Here is a 25,349-nt window from a genome sequence, read left to right on the forward strand (position 1 = left end):
TTAAATAGGGACAAACAAGTATATGTTTCTAGAACACTTAAAAATAAAAAACAAAACCCCTTTTCCCAAGATTGCTGGAGTCCAGCTCTGCAATTCTATTTGAAACTAAACGGTAGTCTAATGTAAACTGTGTTCCAATGCATGACGCTGAAATGCTAGAGCCTATCCTTTAGAATTAGGAGACCACCATCCACATCAACGCTACGCTGTGACCCCTACGACTCAAAAGTTCTGCGGCGGCGTTACCCCTTCCCCACTGCCTGCATGCTTCTCTTAATGTTCTTTTGTAACTATCTCTTCTTTCTAGTACAATATGTGTTTCTCTGCCTGAGTACTTTAGATTGTAAATTCTTAAGTTAACTCTCTCATTGTACCCACCACCAAATTCAGAAAAGGGTTGCTGAATTAATCTCGGTCGAAATCCACCTGTTGTGAAGGTGGGAGGAGATCTGAGCAGGAAAACATCTGGTAGAGAAGGCTCTGATCCAGATACTAGATGTGCCAGGAAAATAAGATGAACAAAAGGCTTGACTGCAAACTGTGAGAACATGTGGAATTCAAGGAAAAAGCTATAAGTATAAAAGCAGATTTAAGTAACATTGAGGACCAAATCCTGCACAGGAATCTGGATAGCTGGCATGTTTTAATTGGCTGTAAGAAATGATGATTTTTCTTTTCTTGTTTGGTGGGAAGGGGGTGGGGAGGTAATTAGCTTTGTTTATTTTTAATGGAGACACTAGGGGATTGAACCAAGGACCTAGTACATGCTGAGTATGCACTCTACCACTGAGCTATACTCTCCCCGCCTAGGAAATGATTAGTTTTAAACAGTGGTATCTTCTGTCCTGCAAAAACTGGTCCTGTAAGGTGCTCAGCCCTTAGCTGGCAGCTAATGCTACCTTTTCTTAAGTCTTCTGAGAATCCTCAAACAGTGATAAACATACCCATTATTTAATGATGCATATTTATTGAAGCACAGAGAGAGAGAGAGAGGGAGAGGTATTCCTCTTAATTTGAAGTGACACCTCCCAGTCCAGGTCAGAAAAGGAAGTGTGCTGAAATTAATGATTCTGAAATACCATGAATACCATTTCTTAGTCTTTAATGACAACAACAAAGAGTAGTTCTCTGCATTACATTTCCTTTCAAGGCAAATTTTTGTAAATCAAGAGTAGAGTAGATAAGGTAGCATACTGTTTAAGGCATTTAAGTTTGAGATGAATGTATTAGGATTTATATTTTAAGCACCTCAAAGCATAAAGAACTGAATGTTCATCTCCTTTACTCCCATGCGTCTGAGGCAGTTAAACCAGAAATGTTAACTTTAGAAAAAATACTTAGTATCTATTTTTGCAACACACTCCAAAGAACAAAATTGGAACAACCAAGATTCTTCAGTGTATCTTCAAAATTCAACACTTTTCCTTAGTGGCATATTTAAAATGGGTGATCAGTCAATTATGTTTTGGCTATTGGTTTTCTAACCTTGTCCAGAAAACTGTGAAGTCATTGGTATACATTTTAAGAATTTTGTAAAGCTAACGCAGTATTTTCTGACTTTTAAGTCCAAGGGGAAAATTAAATGTCTGATAGAATGTAAGCTCCTTATTCACTACAGCATCCCTAGTGCATAGAACAGTAGCTACCACATGGTAGGTACTCATTAAATATTTCTCATTGAATGAGTAAGAAGCTTTTTTTGTTTCGTGTCTGTGAAGTCCATGAAAACATGAATCATACTGAGATGACATCGTGAATAAAAAAGAAAAAAACCCACCAGCTTATTGTTGGAGTAAATTATTGCTCACTTTTATTCTTAAATTCAGATAAACACTACTCATTTTAGAACCAATGAATCTAAGGGTTAAAAGAATCTCTCTTGCTATTGTACTTTAAATTACTTATATGCTTTTTTCTTGTTCAACGTTTAATCTCTATCCGTTTCCACATAACATCATAGTATTACAGTCTTCTGTGCAGACTAGTGGCCAGTAAATGAAACTTGACTCATCATTTGCTTTAAACTTGGCCCAAGCTGGGAAAGTGTGAATCTCTAAGTGAAATAACAACGGTTTTCCCAAATACCGACGTGAACGTTCTCCTGATGTGCTGGTGGGACGAGAAGTTGAGAGTGAAGCTCAAATCCATTTACTTCGAAGTGTAAGTATTATTCGTCGTTTATCACTGCAGCAACGATCCAATGTGAACAACTCATTTCGAAAGACAAACAGCTCAATTTTGGTCTGTGCTGCACGGACACCCACATCGCAGAAGGCCCCGCAGACGGCTGCGAGGAGCATCACTGCGGAGCACAGCCTACTGTACACACACTGGACTGGCCCGGAATTCTACTGGACTACACGGAGCGATTTAACAATTCCCAGCAGTCCTGGCTGTCACAACGTTGCTTCTCCGGACACTCGGGAGAGCCACGGGAACGTGCCAGACCGCAGAGCACCGCTCCCATCCCGATGGAGCGTCCGCGGGGCAGCAGCGCACCGCGAGCGAGCCCGCACGCCCGTCCACACTCAGAGGAGCGCAGGCCCCGGGCAGAGCTGGTAGGGACGTGAGGAGGCTGGGGCCGTGCGACCTGACGGGGTCAGAGACGGCGAAGAACTCTGCCCTAGGGATGAGGAGACCGCGGAAAAACAGGGAAGCGCTCAGGCGACGGAGCGCGGACCAGGAAGCAACCCTCGCCTGCGGGCCCGCGCCCCGCGGACAAAGCAGGAGCGAGGTCACGCCCATGGGCGGGATCTCGGCCGGAAGGGGCGGGGCTCCTCGCGGGCCCGTCGTCTAGGCAACGGGGCTCCTCAGAAAGCCCAAATCTGGCAGTTTAGGGCGGGGAGAGGAGCCATGGCGGGGCGGGGGGGCCGAGGCAGCACGGGAGAGACCCTCAGGACCCCTGCCCCGCCCCAGTTTGGGTGGTCTTTCCAAGTAGGGACGCGGACTTCATAAGCGGATTCCAGGGCACGGGCGGGAATGATCTGGGTCGACCACCCTCCGCTGGGGAACGGCTCTCGTCTCGGGCCCCTTTGTCTCCAAGCCTCTCGGCGCTGTGCTCCGGCCGGCGACACAAAAGCGGGCGGCGAGGACCGCGCAGGCGCGCGAGCCGCCGAGGCTGCTGGGAGTGGTGGTCCGACTGCCGAATGGTAGGTCTCCCGCGCGGGCAGGCGGCCGCCTTGGTCAACAAATGCGCATGCGCCAATACTTCCGTCCTGCTCGGCCGGCCCAGTCTCTCCACCCCCCGGAGGACGCGGGTTTCTTGTAGTAAGAGCAGGGGAGGAGCTATTCGCGCTTACTCCGCCTCCTCTTCGTCTTTATTGGGCCATCCAGGTGAGGGGGCAAGTGGATTGGCTTCTGACGTTGCCAGTCTGTTCTGCGCTATACTTATTTCCCGCTGCAAGGCGGGCTCCGGTGAGGGGCTGAGCAAGGGGAGGGAGGTGGTGGTCCTGGCTTGTGATGGTCCCGCTGCCGAGTTGGTCCCGGCCAAGTCTCGGGCGGGGCCACTTGCCACCCCGCATCCTCCAGCTAGCGTGGAGCGCCGCCCGACACGCTCTGCCTGCAAGTGCGAAACTCCTAGTAAAGTTTGCGTCTCTCCCGCCGCCCCCCGGCCCCGCGACCCCGGCCCTGGCAAAAGTGACAGACAAAGCCACACCCCCGCGCGGCGGGGCTGGTGGGGGGCGTGAATGCGGCGGGGGCGGGGCCCACGGGGGAGGGGGGCGGTGGAGCTGGGGCGCATGCGCGGTGCGGGGGGCCGAATGTTTCCCAAGTGTTTGAAACTGGTATTTGGGTTTTCCACGTTGGACAAGTGCGGCGCGGCGGGCGGCGCGCGCCCCTTCCCGCGCTCGCTCGGCCCCGGCCCCGGCCTCTGCGCCGGCGTGCGCGCCCGCACGCCCGCCCGCGCCCGAGGCCGCCGAGCGCCGGCCCGGCCCGCCAGGCGCCGGTCCCCGGGCCCAGGCGGCGCGGCTCGCAGATGTAGCGGCGCGGGGCCGGCCGGAGGGGGGGCGCCGGCGGGCGGGAGCCTTGCATTTTGCAGCTCTGGGCTCCGAGGGGGCGGGGGCCGGAGGAAGCGGAAAGCCAAGCCGAGTCGCCGGGGACCTCGGTGAACCATGTTGAGCCCTGCCAACGGGGAGCAGATCCACCTGGTGAACTATGTGGAGGACTACCTAGACTCCATCGAGTCTCTGCCTTTCGATCTGCAGAGAAACGTCTCGTTGATGCGGGAGATCGACGCGAAATACCAAGGTACGGCGGGATGGATGGGCGGGGGCGGCTGCTCCATCCCCGCCGGTCGCGGCGCGCCGCGGGGCCGCGGGCAGTCCTGCTCCCCGCCTGGGGAGCTGGGAGCCCACTGCGGGGTCCTGGCCGGGAAGAAACAAAAGGGCTGGAGCGTCTTTGATTTGCCAAGGTCCTTGTGCGCGAAGCCGGGACACGGAGGAGGAAAGAGGAACGAGAGGTCTCAATGCCAGGCTGTGCGAGCAAAGCGCTCTTTGTAGTGAAGTGACGAGGCGGGGTGCTGCGGGGGAGGGGGCGCAGGGGGCGCAGGCTACTGCGCCGAGGGAGGGATGTGCCACGGTCGCTAGGCTGAGGGGCGCAGGGACTGGGCTGCGCGGAGGACTGCTGGGAGGGCCCTGCTGGCGAGGGGTCCCCCGGCCCTGCTCGCCATCCCCGGAACCACCTTCACCTAGTCCCGAATCTGTTACATAAAGTCCGGGGTCGGTACTCCGCGTGGTATAGCCCTGGTCGCCCCCTCCCAGCCCCCGGCCCTCCCGCGGTGCTGGACACCTAGTGAGGGCCGACGTGAGAGGGGCGACGCGGCCGGGTGTAGTTTGCGGAGGGCCAGGGTTTTATTCAGTGCATGCAGTGGGGAAGGGGAGGGGAGGGAAAGGAGGATGAGGCGAGGAAGTCGCCCATCTGTGCTGCGCTCGGGGGGCGCAGGCAAATATTGCTGGCTTGGAAAGGAACATGGCAGGGGAGAGGACCTGTGGGTCGTTCTCTGCAGCCCCGGCCGCCCAGACTGCCGGAGAGAGACGGAGAGGTTCAGGTCCGCTGGGAATTGTTGGCTGTTGGGGAAACTTTCCTGCCAGGTCAGGCATGGCATTAGGGGCTGTATTTGGAACGTGGATAGTCACTCAGAGTTTACTAATGTTTACAGGACTACGCAGTAGGGAAACGGAAAAGTGGGGGGGAGGTGGAAAGCCACAGCACGCCCCGCAGCGCAAAACGAAGCCCCACGGGGAAGGCGCCCCTGTGCGCTTTACCAGAGGGTCGGCTTCACAGCGATTTTTATAGGAGGCTTATTAGCATATTGCGAACGTTTTACCTCGGCCTCCCGTGATTGGCCGTGGCATCTCCCATGGAATGTCCTTATCAGTCCGCTGCTGAACCATTGGTTGCTGGGCCGGATGAGGGCGGGCCTTGCGCAATGATTGGCATGGATCTCTGTTTCCGCCGCCTTCTTTTTTTCTCTTTTTGTAGAGGAGCGGGGAGGAGAGAGGAGGTCGAGTTAATTTGAATGTCTTCGGGTCGCCCGGCCTCCCGCCTCGCATTGGCCATTGGTGATGCTGGGGCGGGCCGTGCTCTCTAGCCCTGCGTTGTGATTGGTGTCCCGCCTGGCCTCGCCCTCCGGTCGGACGATCCCCATAGGCAGTGGCTCCCGGGGCGGGGCGCGCTGCCCGCTGGCCGCCGCCCCATTGGCCGTGGCCGGCCCCGTCCCGCCCCCCAACTCCCAAGGACGCCAGCCCGGCCACTTCCGCCACAGAGCCATGGAGGCGTCCGGGGGACAGGGCGAGGCCGCCAGTCTTTGCTGCCGGGGCTCCCGAGGACGCCGTCGGGCCTCCTGCTCGGGCCCCAGGGACCCGCGCGTGCGGCCGCGCGGAACAGTGGAAGCGTGAGTGACCGGGCCCAGGGGCTTTTCTCGGGGGTTCCGGGGGGCCCTGCGCGCCCGAGCTCGGAGACTGCTTGGTGGTGGAACGGCGAAAGCGGGGGATGAAGGGCTTTACCAGTCTTTGTGGAATTCGTCGTCGCCGGTACTGTTCGTTAGCACTTTTAGGACATTTCAAGATAACAAAAAAAAGTTCGTCCTTAAAATTCTCTAGCGCCCACGTCGGCATACCTCTTAAGGTTACTTTCTTACTGCCAGAAGCCTGTTTCACTGCTTTAGAACCGGAGTGTCGTCCGCGGGATTGACACACTCAGCGCGTTTGGCTCATTCGAAGGAGAACATCCCACCCCACCCCGGCTCCCGGCGAAGGCAGTGCCAGGAGTGAGCTGCTAAGCCTAACCTCCGTCGTGATGATAGTTACTCATTTGGTGCGGCTCACTATAAATGCTGAGATACGCACCATGGCTCTAAAAATTGAGGTTTTGTGTTTAAAGAATTTCTTGGTTGCAAGGCAAACTTGGTTTACAGTCTTTCGCTTAGTAAACATGGAATGGACGTTAATTCAAAAGGATGGATAATAATTAGTTTACCAATCGTATTTGAGGCTATTTTTGAATTTAAAATGTTTTTCAGTTATTTTGAAAGTATTATATTTTAACTGCCCACCCGCCCCTGTGAAGGAAAACTTCATAAAGAACTTTAGTGCAGTCCTCATGTAGAATTAAAATACATTTCTAATAATTGGACAGGTCAGATTAAATTTTGCTGTGGTCTCATTTATTTAATCCTTAGATTCTTTCCTGGTATCATTGCTTTCCTACGGAGATGTTGGTGTGGAGCATTTTTAGGAAAAAGGGTCAGCTGCGTGGAGTTGATGGCACTGAAGAAGTCAGGTGTGCTGGCAGGGTTCCTGTTTACAGATGTTTGTACTTCAGTGACTTTGCTTGGGGTAGTAAAGAAATGTATGCCATTGTGTAGGTAACCATTATTTTTTGGTAATTTTGTGACAGGATGTTTGTTTCTTTCCCACAGTGAGGCTTCACATGGATGTAAGCTTGCATGTGTTGTAAAAGAAGCTATATGTTGTTAAATTTTAAATTAATGATATCACAGAATTGTCTTCTATGAAGTGCCAACATTGTCTTTAGAAATTGATTACTGACTAAACCAAGTAATACAGTCTTGTAATGTGTAATCCACTTAAAAATAAATGGCAGAAACTCATATAACATCTACGAAGTAGAACTTGGGTAAGTTGAGCATAGCTGTTTATTTGCAGAATTAATTACTCCAAGAGACAATGAGACTGGCATTCTTCCTTTCTAGTGGCAGACAGTGCATTGTTCCTCTAGGAAATGTCTTCAGAGCTATCTTTCATTGAAGAATATAGCCTGGAAAGTACTGTGTGCTGTTTAGGTACGCTCCAAGTGTTGGCCTAAGCTCATGTGTTTAGTGTTAGGTTTATGCTTTGTAACTATTTGAAGATAAGGTCTGAAGGGTTAATGTCACATTTTATACCCCCCCCCCCATTTCCTAGTTTGAGAGTAGAATTGCTTTATTTTAAGAGACTGCAAAAAGTTTTCAGGAGAAGAATCTGATACTGTTTAATTTAGTGGTTACTGTTTGGGGAAAATAACTGGGAATTTGTGTGTATTTAAATGGACTTTTGGCAGGAATATTTACCTTCCTTATTTCAATCAGATTATCTAACAGCTTTTATTTCTTGAGAAATCGCCTAATTACATTTGCCAAATTCCATTTTAAAGTCACATACACTGTCTTCTAACCTGTCCAAGAAGTTTACATTTAGTACTGAGGGTTTTTTGTTAGCTTTTGATGTTTTAAGGTCTGTTGCCTTTTTTAACTATAAAGGTTACTGTTTTAAGCAGTAAAGGCAAAAGTAAAATCTGTCACTTTTGTTTTAAAGCAAGGTTAGGTTGTTTGGCTTATGGTGACAAACCATTCTTGTTTTCAGTAATACAGGGTAATACAGAGATATTTCTATACGTCCTGGGATGAAAATGATGTGGCTGGTAAACTGAGGCCCTGCATCACTAAGTAGTATTAATACACATTCTCTAGTTTGATAGAGTATTCAAGATGGCAGTACATTAAAATAAAGAGGATAACGGCCTTAAATTATTACAAAAATATTTCAGTAAAAACAATGGGGAAAACAGTACATAATCATTAATTTTATAGAAAATAAAAGTTTGGACCTCAGCCCTTCACCTGATTTGAACTTTCCCCTTAGTTGCCTGTCCAGGGAGTCTTTTGCTCCCCATGCTCTGAACGCACACAGAGTCCCTTGGGGGAGCTTTGAGAGGCACTTTGATAAATGGGAACTATGTTGGCATTTGTATTTAGTTCCAGGGATTTTCTTCAACAGGAAAAAAAAAAAAGCCTGCTAGAAAGGCCTCCACGTTACAAGGCTTTCCTACTAGGAAGCCTTGCCTTCGCTGTTCTGTCCACTGCAGTGACTTTTTTTTACCGGCTAGGGAATTAGAAGGCTGGGTAGCGTTTACGGCCTGGGTGTAATGCTTCTTTTCCCTGTTGCAGAAATCCTGAAGGAACTGGATGAGTATTACGAGAAGTTTCAGCGGGAGACGGATGGCGCCCAGAGGAGGAGGGTGCTGCCCTGCATCCAGAGGGCCCTGATCCGGAGCCAGGAGCTGGGCGATGAGAAGATCCAGATCGTGAGCCAGATGGTGGAGCTGGTGGAGAACCGGGCCAGGCAGGTGGACAGCCACGTGGAGCTCTTTGAGGCACACCAGGAGGTCAGCGACAGCACGGGCCACAGCAGAGCTGGCCAGGAGAAGTCAAAAAATGAGACAATCACGCAGGCAGAAAAGCCCAACAACAAGAGGTCCCGGCGACAGCGCAACAATGAGAATCGGGAAAACGCAGCAAATAACCACGACCACGATGACATCTCCTCCGGGACGCCCAAGGAGAAGAAGGCCAAGGCCTCCAAGAAGAAGAAACGCTCCAAGGCCAAGGCCGAAAGGGAAGCCTCCCCCGCAGACCTTCCCATCGACCCGAACGAGCCCACGTACTGTCTGTGCAATCAGGTCTCCTACGGAGAGATGATCGGCTGCGATAACGACGAGTGCCCCATTGAGTGGTTCCACTTCTCCTGCGTGGGGCTCAGCCACAAGCCCAAGGGCAAGTGGTACTGCCCCAGGTGTCGGGGCGAGAGTGAGAAGACCATGGACAAGGCCCTGGAGAAGTCCAAAAAGGAGCGGGCCTACAGCAGGTAGTGGCGGCCGCTGAACCGCGAGCAGGACCAGCCAGGTATTTATTGCGTCGCCGCCTTCGGACCGGCGCAGGGACCGGACGACGTGGACTTTTAAAGACAGTTAGAAAGGAGCCGTTCCTTTTGCAAGGGACAGCCGGGACTCTCTTTGCGTTTCTGCTGGTGCACATGTGTAACAAGAAAGTGGTCTGTGGATCAACATTTTAGAAACTACAAATATAGGTTTGAATTAAACACTCAAGTGAGTCTCAGTTTTATTTTGGTTTCTTTTGGCTGGGGGCAGGGATGACTTGGAAGCAACCCAACACATTAAATGTGGGAAGAAAAGATTTCATTTAGCTACTGTTTTATTTTAATAAAAATGTTATTACTTCATGAATACATTTTTTAAACTTAGCCAAGTTGCTAAAAATACAGCCCATAGCAAATTTGTTTCTTGCTATAATAGTGTATATCCATGTAACAATTCAATAAAAAGGTTTAAAATTTGAAAATATTTTTTAAAAAGCTAAATGGTTATATTTACATGTCAAACATTTTATATACTGGCCCATTCCCCAAATGGCCATTTTTAAATGATTTTTTTTTTTTATTAACCCAAACAGGACTGGTCTAGACATGGACCTTCAAATCACGCTTTTGCTGTTAGAAATACCAGTGTAGCGTCTAACTCATACACGATGTGTAAGTGTTTCCAAGTGAACTTGCACCTGCTGTATTCTGATCAGAAGTGCGGCCGGGTGCCATTGTGAAACCAAGGTGTGTTTCCTGCTGTGTGCATGACAGCTGTACAGATGTGACATCAAGAAATAAATGCAACTTGGCCAGTTTGCCTAGCAGTACATTTAATCTTGACATAAGTAAGTTTTAAATTTTTGTCTTAAAAATGTGTACACCAGCAGTTTAGATAAAGCCTTAAGCAGATTTTGTATTATCATCCTGACTTAATAATGAAGTAGATGTTACCTAATTGCCAGCAAAAAATAAGTGCCCAGACAGTATATGTTTAGACCGGGGGGAGGGTGGGGGGGGGTTACTGCCCGCAGACCAAATGCAGCTCACAACCTGCTTTTGTATGGCCTGTGAGCCAAAAGTGATCTTTACATTGTTAAATGGTTTAAAAAAAAATCAAAAGAATCCTATTTCGTGACATGAAAATTATATGAAATTCCAGTTTTAGTGTCCATCAATAAAGGTGATTGGCTCTCAGCCAGGCTCGTTCGCTAACACACTGTCTGAGGCTGCTTCTGTACAGCGCCAGGTGAGCGGTGCGACGGAGACCACGTGACCCACAAAGCCGAAATCATTTATCTTCTGGCCCTGTGTGAAAAAGCTTTGCTGTCCTGATTTAGACTAACTTCTTGCGTGGTCATCTGTGTCCTTCACTGCCACCTATTGAAAGAGTCAGTGGAATTTTCATTTCTGAGCGATGTATGGGTCATTTGACTCACACATTGGGGAGGATAGTTTCCATAGTCTGTTAGGTCTTGAGTCCCTTGCAAGGAAGAACTGGGTCACCACGGCAACACCGAAGGGTCTGTACGGCATGTGTTTATTTTGAATAAAACAAGTTGTTTTCTGATTGTTTACTCCATTTGGGAAATGGTGAGAACTTCTTTTGTGCCAGACGTAAGTCCCTAACTTTTACAGTAAATTTCCAACATAGAGGGCTGTTAGAGAAATGCACATTGTAGTTGATCGTACATTCACATGGTGAGATTTTTGCATATTAGTACCTACAAATAGGCATTTGTTTTCCAGCAAAACTCCAAAACATTTAAGAATCTTAAGTGTTTAAATTTGGTAAGATTTACCTAGACAAATAAAAAATAGGAAGTTTACTATATGAAAACAAGTTAACTAAAATAGTTGATAACAGTCCAAGGACAACAAAAGTACTCTGAAGGAATCTTTGCTTATGTAAATGAACTCTATTTAAAACAGTTCTATTTGCTAGTTTTTCACTTTAATTTTAATTAGAGCTAATAATGAAAGTTGAGTTATGGAAATTGAATAGAATGTACTTGCTCACAGTGGGATTCTTCATATTTACTCGGTTTTGGTGTGGACGGCTCCCTGCAGAGGGCCGAGGACAGGGGCCAGACCTCACTGAGCACCGTCTTTGTGCCGGGAGGGTTTGCTCTTGAGTGAATTGCGTAACTCTTGATCCACGGCTCTTCACTTTTAAAATGCAGTTCACCCTTGAACAGCATAGGTTTCAACTGTGAGTCCACCTACACACGGATTCTCTTCAAAGGTAGATGCTGTGGTTCTGCTCGGTCCGCAGCTGGTTGAATCCGTGGAAGCTGAACCCAGGGTACAGAGGAGCTGGGAGTGTGGAGGGCCAACCCCCAGTTACACTCTGACTTCCCACTGCCCTTGGTCAGCACTTCTAACCTCCGTGGTATTCAAGGGTCAACTCTGTTTCCTACGGGGTGGTTCTGAGAGGAGGTGAAGTGAGTGAGAGATTGGCATGTGGTTAATCCCGTGCTGGGTATTTTTTCCCTGCCTTTAATGAAGTTTCCAATAAGGACAAGTGGCTAGCCAGTTTTTCTTTCTAAAATGGGGAATCTTACACAGAGGCAGAGTTTTTGGATTTGGCAGTCTTAAATCATTGTTATTAATTCCAGTGGACACTGGATAAAGAAATCACTTAGAACATCAGGATTTAGGCTTTAGATCATGAAAGACCCAGGGAACCCTGGGAGGGGCGGTGCTGAAAACGGGGTTGGATTCTTTTTGAAAGTAGATTAGCGAAAGCTATCTAATGTTGAACAGTTGCTTACCTTTGCTTTTGGGATTTTTTTTATTTAAAATTACATTTTGAAGTATAATTGACATATGTTTCAGGTGTGCAACATAATGATTCGATACTTGTGTCTGTTGCCGAACGGTCCCCGCTGCAAGTCTAGTTGACATCCGACACCACACAGTTACCATTTTTTTTACCTTGTGATGATGACTTTTAAGATTTACTTTCTTAGCAACTTTCAAACTTGCAGGATGGTATTAACTGCTGTGCATCATATGCCATGACTTACCTGTGACCGGAAGTTTGTACTTCTGACCCTCTTCACCCATTTTGCCCCCACCCCCCGCCAACCACCAGTTGCTTACATTTAATAACTAAGTTATCGCAGTTCAGGTAAAGGGTCTAGACTGCTGCCATTAGAACATACTTTATTTTAGCCTGGGCAAGGCAGCTTGGTTCACTCTGAAGCATGGTGTAGTGAGCAGCCGTGGCATGGCGTTCCCGGGGCGGGGGGCTCAGAGGAGGGTGCCGCGGGGTCCTGGGAAGGCACGCCACAGTGGCAGGCCCCACGGGCCACCCACGTCCAGGTGCCCTCCAGCGACTTGGACACAGTGCTGTGGGCTCGGTACCCGGGACTATCCGTGGTTGCAAATGCTGAAGTGATAAAGCATTTACCAAAGCAAAAGCCATTTTATTATTACCATGCACTTATTTTAGAAAGAGTAGGTACTTACATGAAACATCCGTTTGTCTCTCATGCTCACACAGTGTTCCAGGTACAGTGTGCTGAGGTATTAAACCTTTCATGAGGCAAATTACGGACTTCCTGCCTGCGCTTCCAGAGACACAGCGCGCTCCTGCGGGAGGTCGGGCTTTGCTGGTCCCTCTGTCTGGGGCGACCTGGCTCAGCAGTCGCTGGCACGCATACGGGACGGGGTTTGCGGATGCTGTCTGCGTCCCTCTCTGCTGTCGCCTGTGGCCCATTCCTCTGTAACCTTGGTTCCAGGTGGTTTTAGGTGGTCTGGGAGGTAGACTGCTGGATTTGTTTCATCTGGAGAAATAGCTAGTTGCTGCTTTTCTTGAGGCCCTGAGTCATTTTCACCCTCATCCTGCACGCAGGTGGGGGCTCTGGGTAACTGGGGAAGAGGTGTGTCGTGCCTCCAGGGAGCCTTCTGGGGTTTCTGTGCGGGATTTTGTTTCAGAATATTTAACTGTAGTTGTTTTCCTCACAAAACAAACACGAGTGTGCTGTGTCCCTCCCTCCAAAGGGTGACAACAGGTGCGTATTCCAACTGGACCGAAGGGAAGCAGGAGGCCGTGTCTCTGTCTCTGCTTTGTACCTGATCTTGCTCCAAAAATGGGGTGGATACTTGCTCAGTGTAGAGCCCCTACCTGAAGTCACTGCAAGCTGAGCAGCAGGTCACATCTTGGTTTGTACCATTTAACGCTTCGTTAAGCCAGTGCTCCTATTAAACAGGAGAATGCTCTTGTTGAAGCCAGTCAGCTTTAAATAAAGTCAGTCGGCAGTGCTGACGAGTTACAGCCACGGTTTACTGTCTGCCGCACGCCAGCGCTGCGTGAGGTGTTTGTACCCTTCATGTTAAATCTTTATACCAACCCTGCCTCGAAGATGTTCGTGCTCCTGGTGAGGTGCTGAGACTCAGGTGAGGGGACCTGATGCTCACAGGCCACATGTCCCTCACTGGGCTGCAAAACCTGCATCCTCTTGTCTTTTGCTTTTTTTGGGGGGTGGGCGGGGAGTTAGGTGTATTTATTTATTTACTTGCAGAGGAGGCACTGGGGATTGAACTCAGGACCCTGTACATGCTAAGCACACACTCTACCCCTGAGCTCTACCCTCCCCCTCCAAAACCTGCCCCCTCTTACCCCCCGCCTGCCCCCGGGAGACCTGCCTGGCGCTCAGGATCTGGCACCGTGGGCCCATGTTAACTGATGGCGGGAGTGGAACTGAGTGTTCATCCTGTCCCTGCCCTTGCGGCCCCGGGCAATGGGGAGTTACCCTCTGTTTATGATGGAGGAAACTGAAGGAGCTGTGAGGAGCTTGGCTGGGCCAGGACCAGAGCAGGAACAGGAGCCCGGGGCACGGGGCCTGGGGACTTCACTGCGGGCTTCCACCTGCGCGAAGGGCCTGGCTCCCAAGGACGGCGTCCGCGCTTGCCTCTCCTGCAGCCGAAGGCGCGCGCCCGCGGGCGCGGTGCCTGTCCCGCCCTGCAGTAAACCTTAAGCAGTTTACGGAGGCTCAGTGCTGTCCTCAGCATGAGATTCGAGGTCGGATGGTCTGAATGGGGACCAGCTTCCTCATACAGTCCAACCTCAGGGAAGTCACTTTTCTCAGCCCGGTGTCCCCAGAAGCAAATACGGCCAGTGACAACGCACATCCCACGGTGGGGGTCCCCTTAGCTAGGGTGCGAAGGTGCCTTACAAACGCTACACATTGTGCAAATAATAACCCGTGTTTTGGGTCAGCTATCGATTATCCTAGTTTACAGATGCTGGGAAATGAAATTGAGATTCCTCACGGCTGGAGAGGGACAGTCAAGTCCAGCCTTAGAGTAAAGCGGAAACTTCCTCTTCCGCCGCGCGTGAGGAGTGAGTCTGCAGCGGCTTCCCCGTGAACGCTCCTGGTTCCCTCTGCAGAACGCAGAAGTAGAGGAACAAAGTTTTTCAGCAGCTATCAAAGCCCATTAAGCTTCTTGTCGACTCACCTCTTGACTGAGGTGGAGAGAAGGTTAGTTCAGCCCCTGCCGTCTGCAGCTGGGGAACTGAGGCCCAGCATGATGGAGGCCCGCGCGGCAAGTGCGCGGTGGTGGCTCCAGGCGGCCCCGCCCCGCTGCGCCAGGCTGTCCCACGTGCGGCCTGGTCTCCCAGGCCACCAGGCAGAGCCGCTGTTCATGGGAAGCCACAGGCCTTCAATAAACATGTTGAGTAAATAACAATAATAATAATAATTAGTAGTAGTAATGAGAATTGACATCAAAAAACAAGACATTTTCTTCTCTAACTTCAAAGTGTTCCATCATCACACCTAGGGTGGAATTTCAATTGATGTGTGTGAGGGAACTATTTTTAGGACAAATGCATAAGCCATTAGAAATGCAATAGTGACATTTGAGAAATTGCATTTGGTTAGATTTTGATCACCCAATGCGTTCAATATTTCCTATTATAAAAACGAATAAGTGATTGTTCATAGGGTTTCTTAGCAATTTATCCATTTAAAAATATGCTCAGAAGTAGTTTGCTGTCTCCCAGATTTTATTTTGCATGACAAATTGCTCGATAAATACTGAAATTTCCTCTCCTATCGTATTTAAGCGTCTTTTGGTTGCCGGTAACAGTGAGTGACTAACCCTGCCTTAAGCAAAGGTGGAAAATCCGGGAACCAGAGCAGCAGTGGGGCCAGGAGCCGGGCTTTTTCCCTAAAGCACAGATGTGGCTTGAGAGTGGCTTGGCCCAGGGAGAGACAGAGCCGCTTGGCATCAACTCTAGCCAAACGGGCAGATGGCGCGCGAGACGCTGGGCTCCTGCACGTCTGGCTCGGACAGTCAGGTACTATGTTTATAGTGAACCTTCCATTGAAGAAATTCTTGCCCTGACAGATGCCACATTTCAAACAGGTAATTATGCTGCCTCCATGGCCACGGGAGCGGATCTGGCTCCATTCTTTCCCCAGTAGTTGGAACGTGCTCAGAGAATGGAAATTCACATTTGTATCTCCAGGTAAGTAAAAACTGGGTAATGGTGAGGATTAGAATTACTCCATGGTCCACATACACGATTTTTAAAGTGTTTGTGATTCTTTGCATCACAGATCTGCTCCATAAGCATGAAAAATCTGGAGGTGACTGACAGTGAAATGCTTCTAGGGCACAAAGACACACCCTAACGCATCAGTTGGTTGAAGGTAAGGCTACTCCAGGTGAGCCTGGCTGGCGCTTCCACGGCTTGTCATCCAGCGCGAGAGGCTGGTCTTGAGCGCTTCCCTTTGCAGATTTCGAACCCTTGTTTCTAGACTCAAGAACGTTAACAGAAGTGACAACTAGATTGAGCTGCACAACAGAAGGATGGGGATGGAGAGCGTGAGGACAGCTAGGAGGTGGTTGGCTGGGCGCTTCTGTGTTATTCCACGTTTCAAAAACGACCCGAGAGTTCAGTGTAAACAGACACACGGTGATCGCTGTTTAAGTTCTGACAGGACACACTGGTGTGATGCAAATCTCAGATGAAGGTATAATTCCTGCTGCTGCATTTGTAGTGCAGTCTAAATTTTGAAAAACATGACAACTAAGCAGATTAGAGAAGAGCAAATTTGATAATACAGCAAAACCCCAAAGTGACAGAGTTATCGTAACTACTGGGGCTAGTGTCTTGAGGAAGCAAAATACACGGACATTTATTTACTCATTTTACTTCTCCTTTTCTTCCTGTAAGATTACTTGGTAGTCTGACTCTTACAATTGTTTATGTATATTTTTAATATCTGGCATAGGAAAGAAGCTGAGGAATGGCATTTCTGGCTTCCCTGGTGAAGCCACGACGTTGGAGCGAGCACGGCATATAAGACTGTTCCATCACCAAGAATGTATGTCCCCCCCGTCAGGGGGGCGGCTTTGAATCTTTGACAACTGGGGGTGTCAGGCCAACATTTCTTAAGGGCAGGAAAAGCAGATGGTCAGCCCTAGAGATAAAGATGTGGACGATAAAAATCAAATAGGTAATGTTGAGAGAACTGGTACGCTCCATCCGCAGGAGCCACATGCGGGCTGAGCTGGCCCCCGACACTGACAACGCTGGAGGAAATACATGTGAGAGGAAAAGCTTTGAGTACACCCCTAAGAGCAAACACGGGAGAGGAAGTCCCCACATGCCAAAGCAAAGGAAATCGGAGTCAGGATAGTCAGATGTAGGTGAGGGACTCAGGCCTAGCCAGTCGAAGTGCCCCACGCTGCTGGCCACGTGGTGAGGGTACAAAGGCCAGTGCCCCTGGCCCGTCACTCCGCATCTCCTGGAACTTTTTCTGGAGTTACCAGCACAGTTACTTTTCCTCCTTCCCCTGGAGCTGCTAAATGGTGAGCCCTTGGATCTGGGGCTTCCAAGGGTGGGCTTGCCCGTCACGTGGAGAAAGTCTGCCTGGAGAATGAGAGGAATACAGTGCCCTGAGGGTTCAGAAACCACGCGCGCCCCTGGAACGGCCAGCTGTGTGAGTCAAGGAAGCCTCCTGTTCTTGAGTTCGTTCAAGTGGGGTTCGTGTGCTGCCCAAACCGACCACCAGCTCCACTCCCCAGCCTGCTAACCTCCCCAAGATCACAGCTGTCGACTCTTGGGGGTGTCTATCTTTACAGAGCTTTTTCTCAGAAACTATGTACACTCCTCTATGGCAGTTTGCTTTATTTTATTAATTTTTAGAATTTTTATTATGATTTAATGGAGGTACTGGGGACGGAACCCAGGACCTCATGCACGCTAAGCACCGCGTTTGTCTTTGTCTGGCTTATTCCACTTAGCACACTGTTCCCTTGGGTTCATCCATGTTGTCGCAAATGGCAGGATTTCCCTCCTCCTCACAGCTGAATAATGTTCCATTAAATTGTATGTATCACATCCTCTCCATCCATTCACGTGTCGACAGGCACTCAGGTGGTTTCGTGTCTGACTACTGTGAACAACGCTGCAACGAACATGGAGGTGCAGTTATCTCTTTGAGATACCGATTCAGTTTCCTTCCAGTACGTACCCAGAAGTGGGGTTGCTGGATCATGTGGCAGTTCTATTTTTTGAGAAACCTCCACAATGTTTTCCCTAACAGACGCACCAATTTACATTCCCACCAACAGTGCACAAGGGGTCCCGTTCTCACACCCAGGCAGGCATTTGTTGTCTTTCTGGCAACAACCATCCTGACAGGGGGGAGGTGGTGTCCCACGGGGGTTTTAATTTACATCTCCCTGATGATTAGTGCTGCTGAGCACCTTTTCATGTACCTTTTGGACATTTGTATGTCTTCATTGGAAAAATATCCATTGAGGTCCTTTGCCCATTTTTAAATTAGATTATTTGTTTTTTTGCTATTGAACTGTAGGATTTCCTTACATATTTTGGAAATTAACCCTTTATCGGATATGTGGTTTGCAAATATTATCTTCCCACTTTTTAATTGCTTTTTCCTTTGTTGATGATTTCCTTTGCTGTGCAAACCCTTTTTATTTCCATGTAGTCTCATTTACTTTTGCTTCTGTTGCCTGTGATTTTGGTGTCATATCCAAAAAATTACTACCAAGGCCAATGTCAAGGAGGTACACAAGACCAATTCATATACATTGTTGTCCAGTATTAATAGCATTATTTTTCCTCACAAGTCAGACACTGTTACTGCTTTGTAGAGTCAATGTCTGTTTAGATTTGCCTTCACACGTTAACGTCTTCATTGACAATCCTGCATCTCAGAAGTTGCATTTGGGATTTTTTTTTTCCTTCCTTAAATTCTGACTTTAGGGGTTTCCTACAATGAAAATATTTTGGTGCTTTGCTCTTTCTGACTCAGTCTAAGAATCCTGAAGGTACATTTGACTCTCATTTTTATGAGGCAGTTGCTGGGCAAAGAATTCTAGAGCAGCGGATCTCGCCCTCAGCTCTTTGCGAGCGGCTTCCTGGCCTTTGGCTTCTCTTGCTGCTACGCGGAGAGCGGTCGTGTGTCTGACGGCCCTTCCTTTGTGGTGAGATCTCTGTTCCTCCTGGCAGCTTCTAAGATCTCTCTCTCCTTTGAATTCTGTCATTTTACTTTGGTCTGCCTAGTTTTGTTTTCTAATTTTTCTGAGGATCCACTGAGCTTCGTTGAGCTGCAGGTTGGTTGCTTTCAACAGAAGTAGAAAATACCCACCTGGGTACCTTGTCTGCTTTACCTCATCCTGGCTCTCCTTGTTACCGCCGTCTAGAACTCCACAGTTACAAGCGCATCGTAGTTCCCATCCCGCTCTTCATTCTCCTGATCTCACCGCGAGTACGTGTTCCTTCTTCATCGCTGCACGTTGCCTTCTAGATAATTTCTGTGGCTCCGTCTTCCAAATCATGAATTCCCCCCACAGTCATAGCTGATCTGCTGTTGATTCTGTACATTCATGTTTAAGTTTCCATAATATTTTTCATTTCTAAAACTTCTACTTGGTTATTTAAAATTTTTCCTTGTTCTTCGATCATATCATTGAGATTCTTTTATTTTTAAATCACTTTAAACATAGTTATTCTACACTCTGTGTGTGATAGTTCTCATATCTGAAGCCTCTGAGGATTTTGCTTTGCTGTCTGTCATTCTCAGTTCTGGTACTTTGTTTCCTTGTCACTTTATTTATTTACTTACTTCTTTTGGTGCGGGGGGGGCGGGGGGGGGCGGGGGGGGGCGCTGGGGGGAATTAGGTTTATTTATGCACTTATTTATCTCTTTACCAGAGGTGCTGGGGACTGAACCCAGGACCTTGTGCCTGCGAGGCATACACTCTACCACTAAGCTGTACCTTCCCCCTGCCTTACTTCTTTTTACTGTGAAAGAGCTAATCTCTTTAGAGTCTTACCCGTGGGAATTCTCAGCTCCACCCCTCCCCCCGCCGACGGCGAGCCCCCCCCCCCCCCCCCCCCGTCGATGGCGAGCACCCCGTTCCCGCTGACGGCGAAGCCCCCCCCCCGCCGACGGGGAGCCCCCCTCCCCCCGCCCACAGCGAGCCCCTCCGCAGATGATTCGGTTTCTCTTCGGCCAACCCGCTAACGACCTGGAAACCAAGCAAAATTGAAATCCCAGCCTGTGGGGTCTTTCCCAAACAACTACTATAAATGCACCCCACAAACACACACGAGAGCTGGCCCGTGTTTTCAGAACCGCCCCCTTCCCACCGAGCAAGGCTGAGAAAGACCACGCTCCCTGCTGCCCTGCTCTGCCGGGCAAATGCGTTTCTCTTCTCGCTTTCTGAGAACGGGCGGAGCCGGAGGGGGCTCCGGTGTGAGGCCCGGGAAGGCCGGGGAGGTCCGCCCCGGGCTGTGCCCCTCCCCGCCCCCTGCACCGGCCTCCCCCCCCCCACCCCCGCACGGCCCTCCAGGGAGCAGCCGGGGCTGGGCCTGAGGGGAAAGACGTTTTGGCACTAACAAGGATTTCTGCTTTCCTTTGGGTTTTGGCCACTGTGGATTTTGTTTTGTTTTGTTTTTTAATCTCATGTCATCTCAGCAATGCATTTAAAAAATGTTTTAAAACATTAATCACTTTGACATTAATTTTTTAATAAACTAATTAATTTGAGGGATAATAAACTAATTAATCTAGCCAGCTGTGTTGCTGGAAATGGAGCTCATATCAGATCCCTTCTGCCCAGTGGGCATGGGGTTCCCGGAGACCAGGAGCCCTGACGGATTCATCCATATCCTGGGACTGGCCGCACACTGATGTGTGCACAGGAAATGTTATTTGAATGAATGCCCAAGCCAGTCAGTTCAAGTTCCAGTAATGTGATCTGAAATTAGGAACGACCAAGGCGATTCTTTTCCTGAAAACTGAAGGCTGAGACTCAACACCACAATGCGGATTGGAGTTCCTTGGAAGCTGTTATCCACACGGAGGGTCTGTTTTAATCCAATCTATTGGGAAGTTGCCAATGGTGCTTTAATGTGAATCACATGGAGTCAGGACAGCAGAACAGCAGAGCGGTTTACGTTGTGAACAAACTGCACAATGACAGGAGTCAGGTTGCAGAGGTTTAGAAAAATATCCTCAGCATAAAAATTTTGCAACTTCTTCTACTTTCCAATGAGGTGTCACGTCCCCTCGCTGGCCCTGCCGTGTGCCGGGACCACTGGATTCTGTCGCCGAGTGCTCTCCCTCACTCAGGGCCCATCTCCGCAGTCGGCTGCTGGGGCGTGCGGCACGGGCCCTGTGCTTGGCACAAAGCTCAGCTCCGTCCGGGAAGGCATGCGGGCCTCAGGGTTCTCCCCGCCAGACCCCCCAGCAGCACCGCAGTGACAGGAAGACAGAGGCCTCAACGACAGTGCTGTCACTGCTGGGCAGAGCAGCAGCACGAGGCGGAGAGTGAGCCACAGTGTCTTGGAGCAGCTGGGACGTGCTCCCTGCATGGGGCTAACGCTCGGAGAACCCGACGAAGAGGAAGGTGAGGGTGTGGGTCGGTTCCGTGTCCCAGGCTGCCCTCCGGGGACGGGCAGAGCTCCATGATGCTCCTGTGAGCTCAGATTTTAATGTCGCCCCCTCCACTCGGCTGCCGCCAAGACTCTCAATTTTCTTGATTCCCCAGGACTGTGCTCATTGGCTGGTCCAAGGTGACCCTTAACCCTCCCGCTAGGTGACTTGTACATGCTTAAGTGTCGCTGGCCCTCTCCTCCCTCCCTCCCTTCTTTGTTAATATTCTATAGGAAGTTTTTTTTTTATTGAAGTAGAGTCGGTTTACAAAGTTGTGTTAATTTCTGGTGTATAGTATAATGATTCAGCTATACGTATACATTCCTTTTCAGATTCTTTTCTATTATAGGCCATTACAAGGTATTTATATGATTTCAATTTGTTCCTTGCAATGTCACACTTTTCCTGAGAACTAAGTTGAAATTTAACATTTTAAACAAATGCAAACGCAAAGTGCTGTGGTCTCTATTTAAAAATGTGAGTGATAGAATTTAACACAAACCAAGAGAAAACACAGCCAAAACACCAGGACATGCTCCCTGTCCCTCATGAGCAGCTTCTCCTGTTTTTATTTATCCATCCTCTTTCTTCAACTTGCATTTCTTCTATTCTGAAGTGAAACACGGGCTGTGTATATTTTTCATCAATTCCTTTAGTATTTTGGTAGATTCTAGAGTGCAGTGTGACCCTCCCCCCTCACCCAGGAGCTACCCAAGATTATACACTGGGGTGCAGAAAGAAAATACTGGTAAACTTATTATTTATTTTTATGTTATCCTTTAAACATGTCTGTCTTTGTGTTTTACAATCTACATTAGCCTGTTTCGTGTAACTTATGCATATGGACTGGGATACGTGGCCACGCCTCATTTGTTGATGGGGTGAACAATGAAGACAGTTTGGAGAGCGCTGGTTTCTTTAATTCTTCTCTCAAGCAAAATGCTTCTGGTTTTAAAGTGTTTTCTGCCAGGCAGCTGCCCTGTTTCCTAATCTGCTGTCAGTTCTGCTAATTTAGAATTTAAAGGGTGGAAAATCTGAATCATAAACACACTCTTATCTGCTAATGTTTTGTTCAGTGATAAGAGTCTTGCTGTCTTTCTGAGTTTGTTTTCCAACGCCAGGAACTTCTGAACTGCTTTGTAAAGACGGAAGCTCCTGGCAGGTGGCGGGGAGATACCCTAAGGAGAGTATGGATTGGCAGCTCCTCTCTCAAATCACGTTATACAGAAGTGCAGTCCGGGGTGGGCGTCGAGTGGCTTAGGAGCCGGGGGCCTTTCCTGCCTCCCAGACCCCAGGGCCGAAGCCCCCCTGCTTTGCTGATTGGGTCTGCCTGCCCACGCGCTCACTTGAAAGCCTCATAAATGCCTACACTATGGTTTCATAGACCCAGAGGTTTTAGAATCCCATTTCTGCTTAAAAGAAAGAGAAAGTCTAAACGAATGTAAAGCCCAGCTCTGTCCTTGGCCAGCTCAGGGAGAAACGTGCTACCACAGCAGACGAGCTGGATTCCAAGCTTGGTTTCTTTGTTTCACGTGCTTGCTTTACTACTCAGAACTAATGCCATGGCCCTCCCATTAGGTGCTCCAGTGTGCGTAACCTCGGGCTTGCACTCTGAAGAGCGGTGTGATTGTGTGCCATAAAGTACCTTCTTTTTTCTTGTAGAACAGTCATTTATTACTTTAAAATAACACTAAACATTTGCATAGGAGAAAAGTATTTTGGTTTAATAAGAGCAGGTATTAAAGAAAGTTAAGCATTTGGCTTTTTTGTTTTGTGATTTAAAAGCTCTGCTTTTTTTTTTTAACATTTATTTATTGAGTTATAGTCATTTTACAATGTTGATAAAGTATCTTCTGATGTTCTGAAAAGGGTTAGTGAAACTCTTCATTCTTTTAAGACGTACTTAGAACTGAGATGTCTGCCTAAGGCCATTGCTCTGCTGTTCCATGGAAAAGACATTTTGGAATCTTGGCCCTTTGATAATTTATGGCTTAAAATTTGTATCAAATTAAGAAAATTTAGCTCCTTTGTCCAGGTGCCTTTAACATAAGTCATTCCTAAGTAAGTCTTTTGGTCTTTCAAACATAGCTTGAATATTGCCAAGTTTTATCTCACAGGTAAGCAAGTGTGGCCCTGAAGGCAGTACACAGAGACACTAAGGCACATCGGAGCCCCTGGCCCCTTGCCCCTCCTCTCCTGTCCCCACCCAACCCCTCGCAGGCATCTACGGTGCCCAGCGCACCTCTGGGAATCTCTCTCCTCTCCTCCTGCCAGCTTGCTGGGTCCTCCTTCCGTGTAGCTGGTGCAGTTTTCAGTCAACCAGCAGGGGCTTACCAGACCCAACCCCGGGGCCCAACCCTCTAGTAGGAGTGAGTGCTCTGGCAGCGAGGCCCGGCCACCGCAGAGCCGCAGGGCTGAGATCCCCGGCAGGACCCCCAGGGGATGGACTTCCGGGCGGTCGCCCTTCTGCCGCAGGCTGGTGTCCGGCACGACCTCAGGGGCCGGGTCTTCACCACTTCGCACGGGGTTCCTTGGTGCTTTCATCTGAAAACAGGGACGGGGACAGTAGCTCCTGCCACGCGTCATCAGTTAGGGTCTTGTGAAAACAAGTGGGAAAACGTGAACAAACACATGCCCTTGGGAAGCCACGCGGCCCACCAGCCCGAGCTGGTGTCCTTCCAGGTGACTCCTCTCCCATCTGCTTCTCTGCCGCCCAGGGCTGCCGGGCGCTCGGGGGCCTGGTCTTGGGCGGGTTTGTGAGGCTGACCTGCCGTGGCGCTCCCCCTTCCTTACTCTCTGCTCATCCTTCCCAGCACCCAAGCGGGGACCTCCAGGTTCAAGGTCACCATGGGGGCACCCTCCCAGACCTGCCCACCAGTGCACTCCCTGCCCCCTCACGACAAAAACTCACCATTCTCAGTGACAGTCTTTCCACCTTTTCACCCAAAGAGTTCATTTAAATGCAATAGACTTTTAGATCAATGAGGAGATATGTTTGAACACGGGGAGAGGAGCTGACCGTTCCCTGGCCCGTTTAACCCCGCACCACCCTTAGATTTCAAGCGCTCGGTCCCCTGCACACACAGCTAGAATCCTATTTAGGATTGAGTTTGCTAAATCCTTTGCTAGAATTCTATTTTAACGAGCTCAGGGAAACTTCCCAGTTACTTCCCCGAAGGCACCGTCCCCTGGAGGGGGGCGGTCAGGGTGCAGTCTGGACCAGTTAGCGTTCTCCGGAACATTCGGGAAGCCATCTCTCATGCTAAAACAAGAACAAGTAGCTATTAAAAAAAATTAGCCACCACAAATTTGCAGATGAGATATGACCCGGCATTCGTGCCTCCAGGAATTTTCCCTCTGGATGTACACATGGCAAGGCTGTGCAGTGGCTCTTGGAGGGCCAGCTGCATATTTACAATAGCGAAAGATTAATACAACGGTAAGTGTCCATGCATTGACATAATATGTAGTCATAATAACAAAAAGAATGCGAGAAATGCAAGAGGTCTTTGCTTACTGACAAGGAAGGGTCTCTGAGATACACGAAAAAAAGCACACGCGGAACATTGCGTGTGACTCCAGTGGGGGAAGATGACTCTGTGCCGTGTGTCTGTGTGTATATGTATGTGTGTTGTGTGTATGGGTGTGTCTGTGTGTGTCTGTCGTGTGTGTGTCTGTGTGTGTAATGGAATGGAGATGCACGCGTGCAGAGAAAACTGCGTGTCTGGACCAGCGAGTGACTCGTACTCTGTTGCAGCCACAACTGCATCGTTTGCCTCCCGCCCGGGGCCCGGCTCTGCCCGCGGGCGCTCTCGCAGGCTGGCTCCTGCACCTTTTGTGATGCTCCACCTTCTGCTTCTTGAGCCCGTCTTCACTTTCTGCACCTCCCGAGGCTCCAGGCCCGTCAGTCCTTCCCCCGCCCAGGAATCAACCGTTTTCCCGAGGAGCCTGCTTCCTTTGATTGAAGAATGAGGTTTGCTGTCGGTGACCACTGGTCCCAGGCGCCCCCAGCAGATGAGCTAGAAATACACGCCTGCACCCCAGCCCATGTACACGTGTGTCCAGGACTCGTTCTGTATCTCTACGTCTGCACGCAGTACACGCACGTGGGTCCATGCTGATGCAAAGCACGAGTGACTAGATGAATAAAGAGGGAGAGGGGACAAGTCGTCCTCACGGAAGAATTCCAGGTCATATGAGCAGATTCCCCCCCGACCCCCGGAAGGCTGAGCACCACCTCCCCCTCCTGCCCTGCCTGGATTTAGTG

General features: G+C 49.4%; 1 protein-coding gene and 1 long non-coding RNA gene across 3 annotated transcripts; both read left to right on the plus strand.

Moving 5' to 3' along the window:
- The first annotated feature begins 3,875 nt into the window (after window positions 1-3,875).
- On the plus strand, window positions 3,876-9,970 carry ING1 (inhibitor of growth family member 1). 2 transcript variants are annotated; one of them, XM_010952340.3, is made up of 2 exons: window positions 3,876-4,245; window positions 8,444-9,970. In XM_010952340.3, exons 1-2 carry the CDS (start codon window positions 4,110-4,112, stop codon window positions 9,142-9,144), a joined length of 837 nt encoding a protein of 278 aa, XP_010950642.1. In that variant the 5' UTR covers window positions 3,876-4,109; the 3' UTR covers window positions 9,145-9,970. The 2 variants fall into 2 exon arrangements, with proteins under 2 accessions (XP_010950642.1, XP_074234647.1); XM_074378546.1 differs by lacking the exon at window positions 3,876-4,245 and adding an exon at window positions 6,744-6,777.
- Window positions 9,971-14,332: 4,362 nt separating this feature from the next.
- On the plus strand, window positions 14,333-18,870 carry LOC141579823 (uncharacterized). The gene is made up of 3 exons (XR_012511837.1): window positions 14,333-15,633; window positions 15,725-15,817; window positions 16,403-18,870. It is a non-coding gene; the product is annotated as an uncharacterized LOC141579823 (long non-coding RNA).
- Window positions 18,871-25,349: the final 6,479 nt, after the last annotated feature.

The sequence above is a fragment of the Camelus bactrianus genome, chromosome 14 (genome assembly GCF_048773025.1).
Source record: "Camelus bactrianus isolate YW-2024 breed Bactrian camel chromosome 14, ASM4877302v1, whole genome shotgun sequence".
Classification (NCBI taxonomy): Eukaryota; Metazoa; Chordata; class Mammalia; order Artiodactyla; family Camelidae; genus Camelus; species Camelus bactrianus.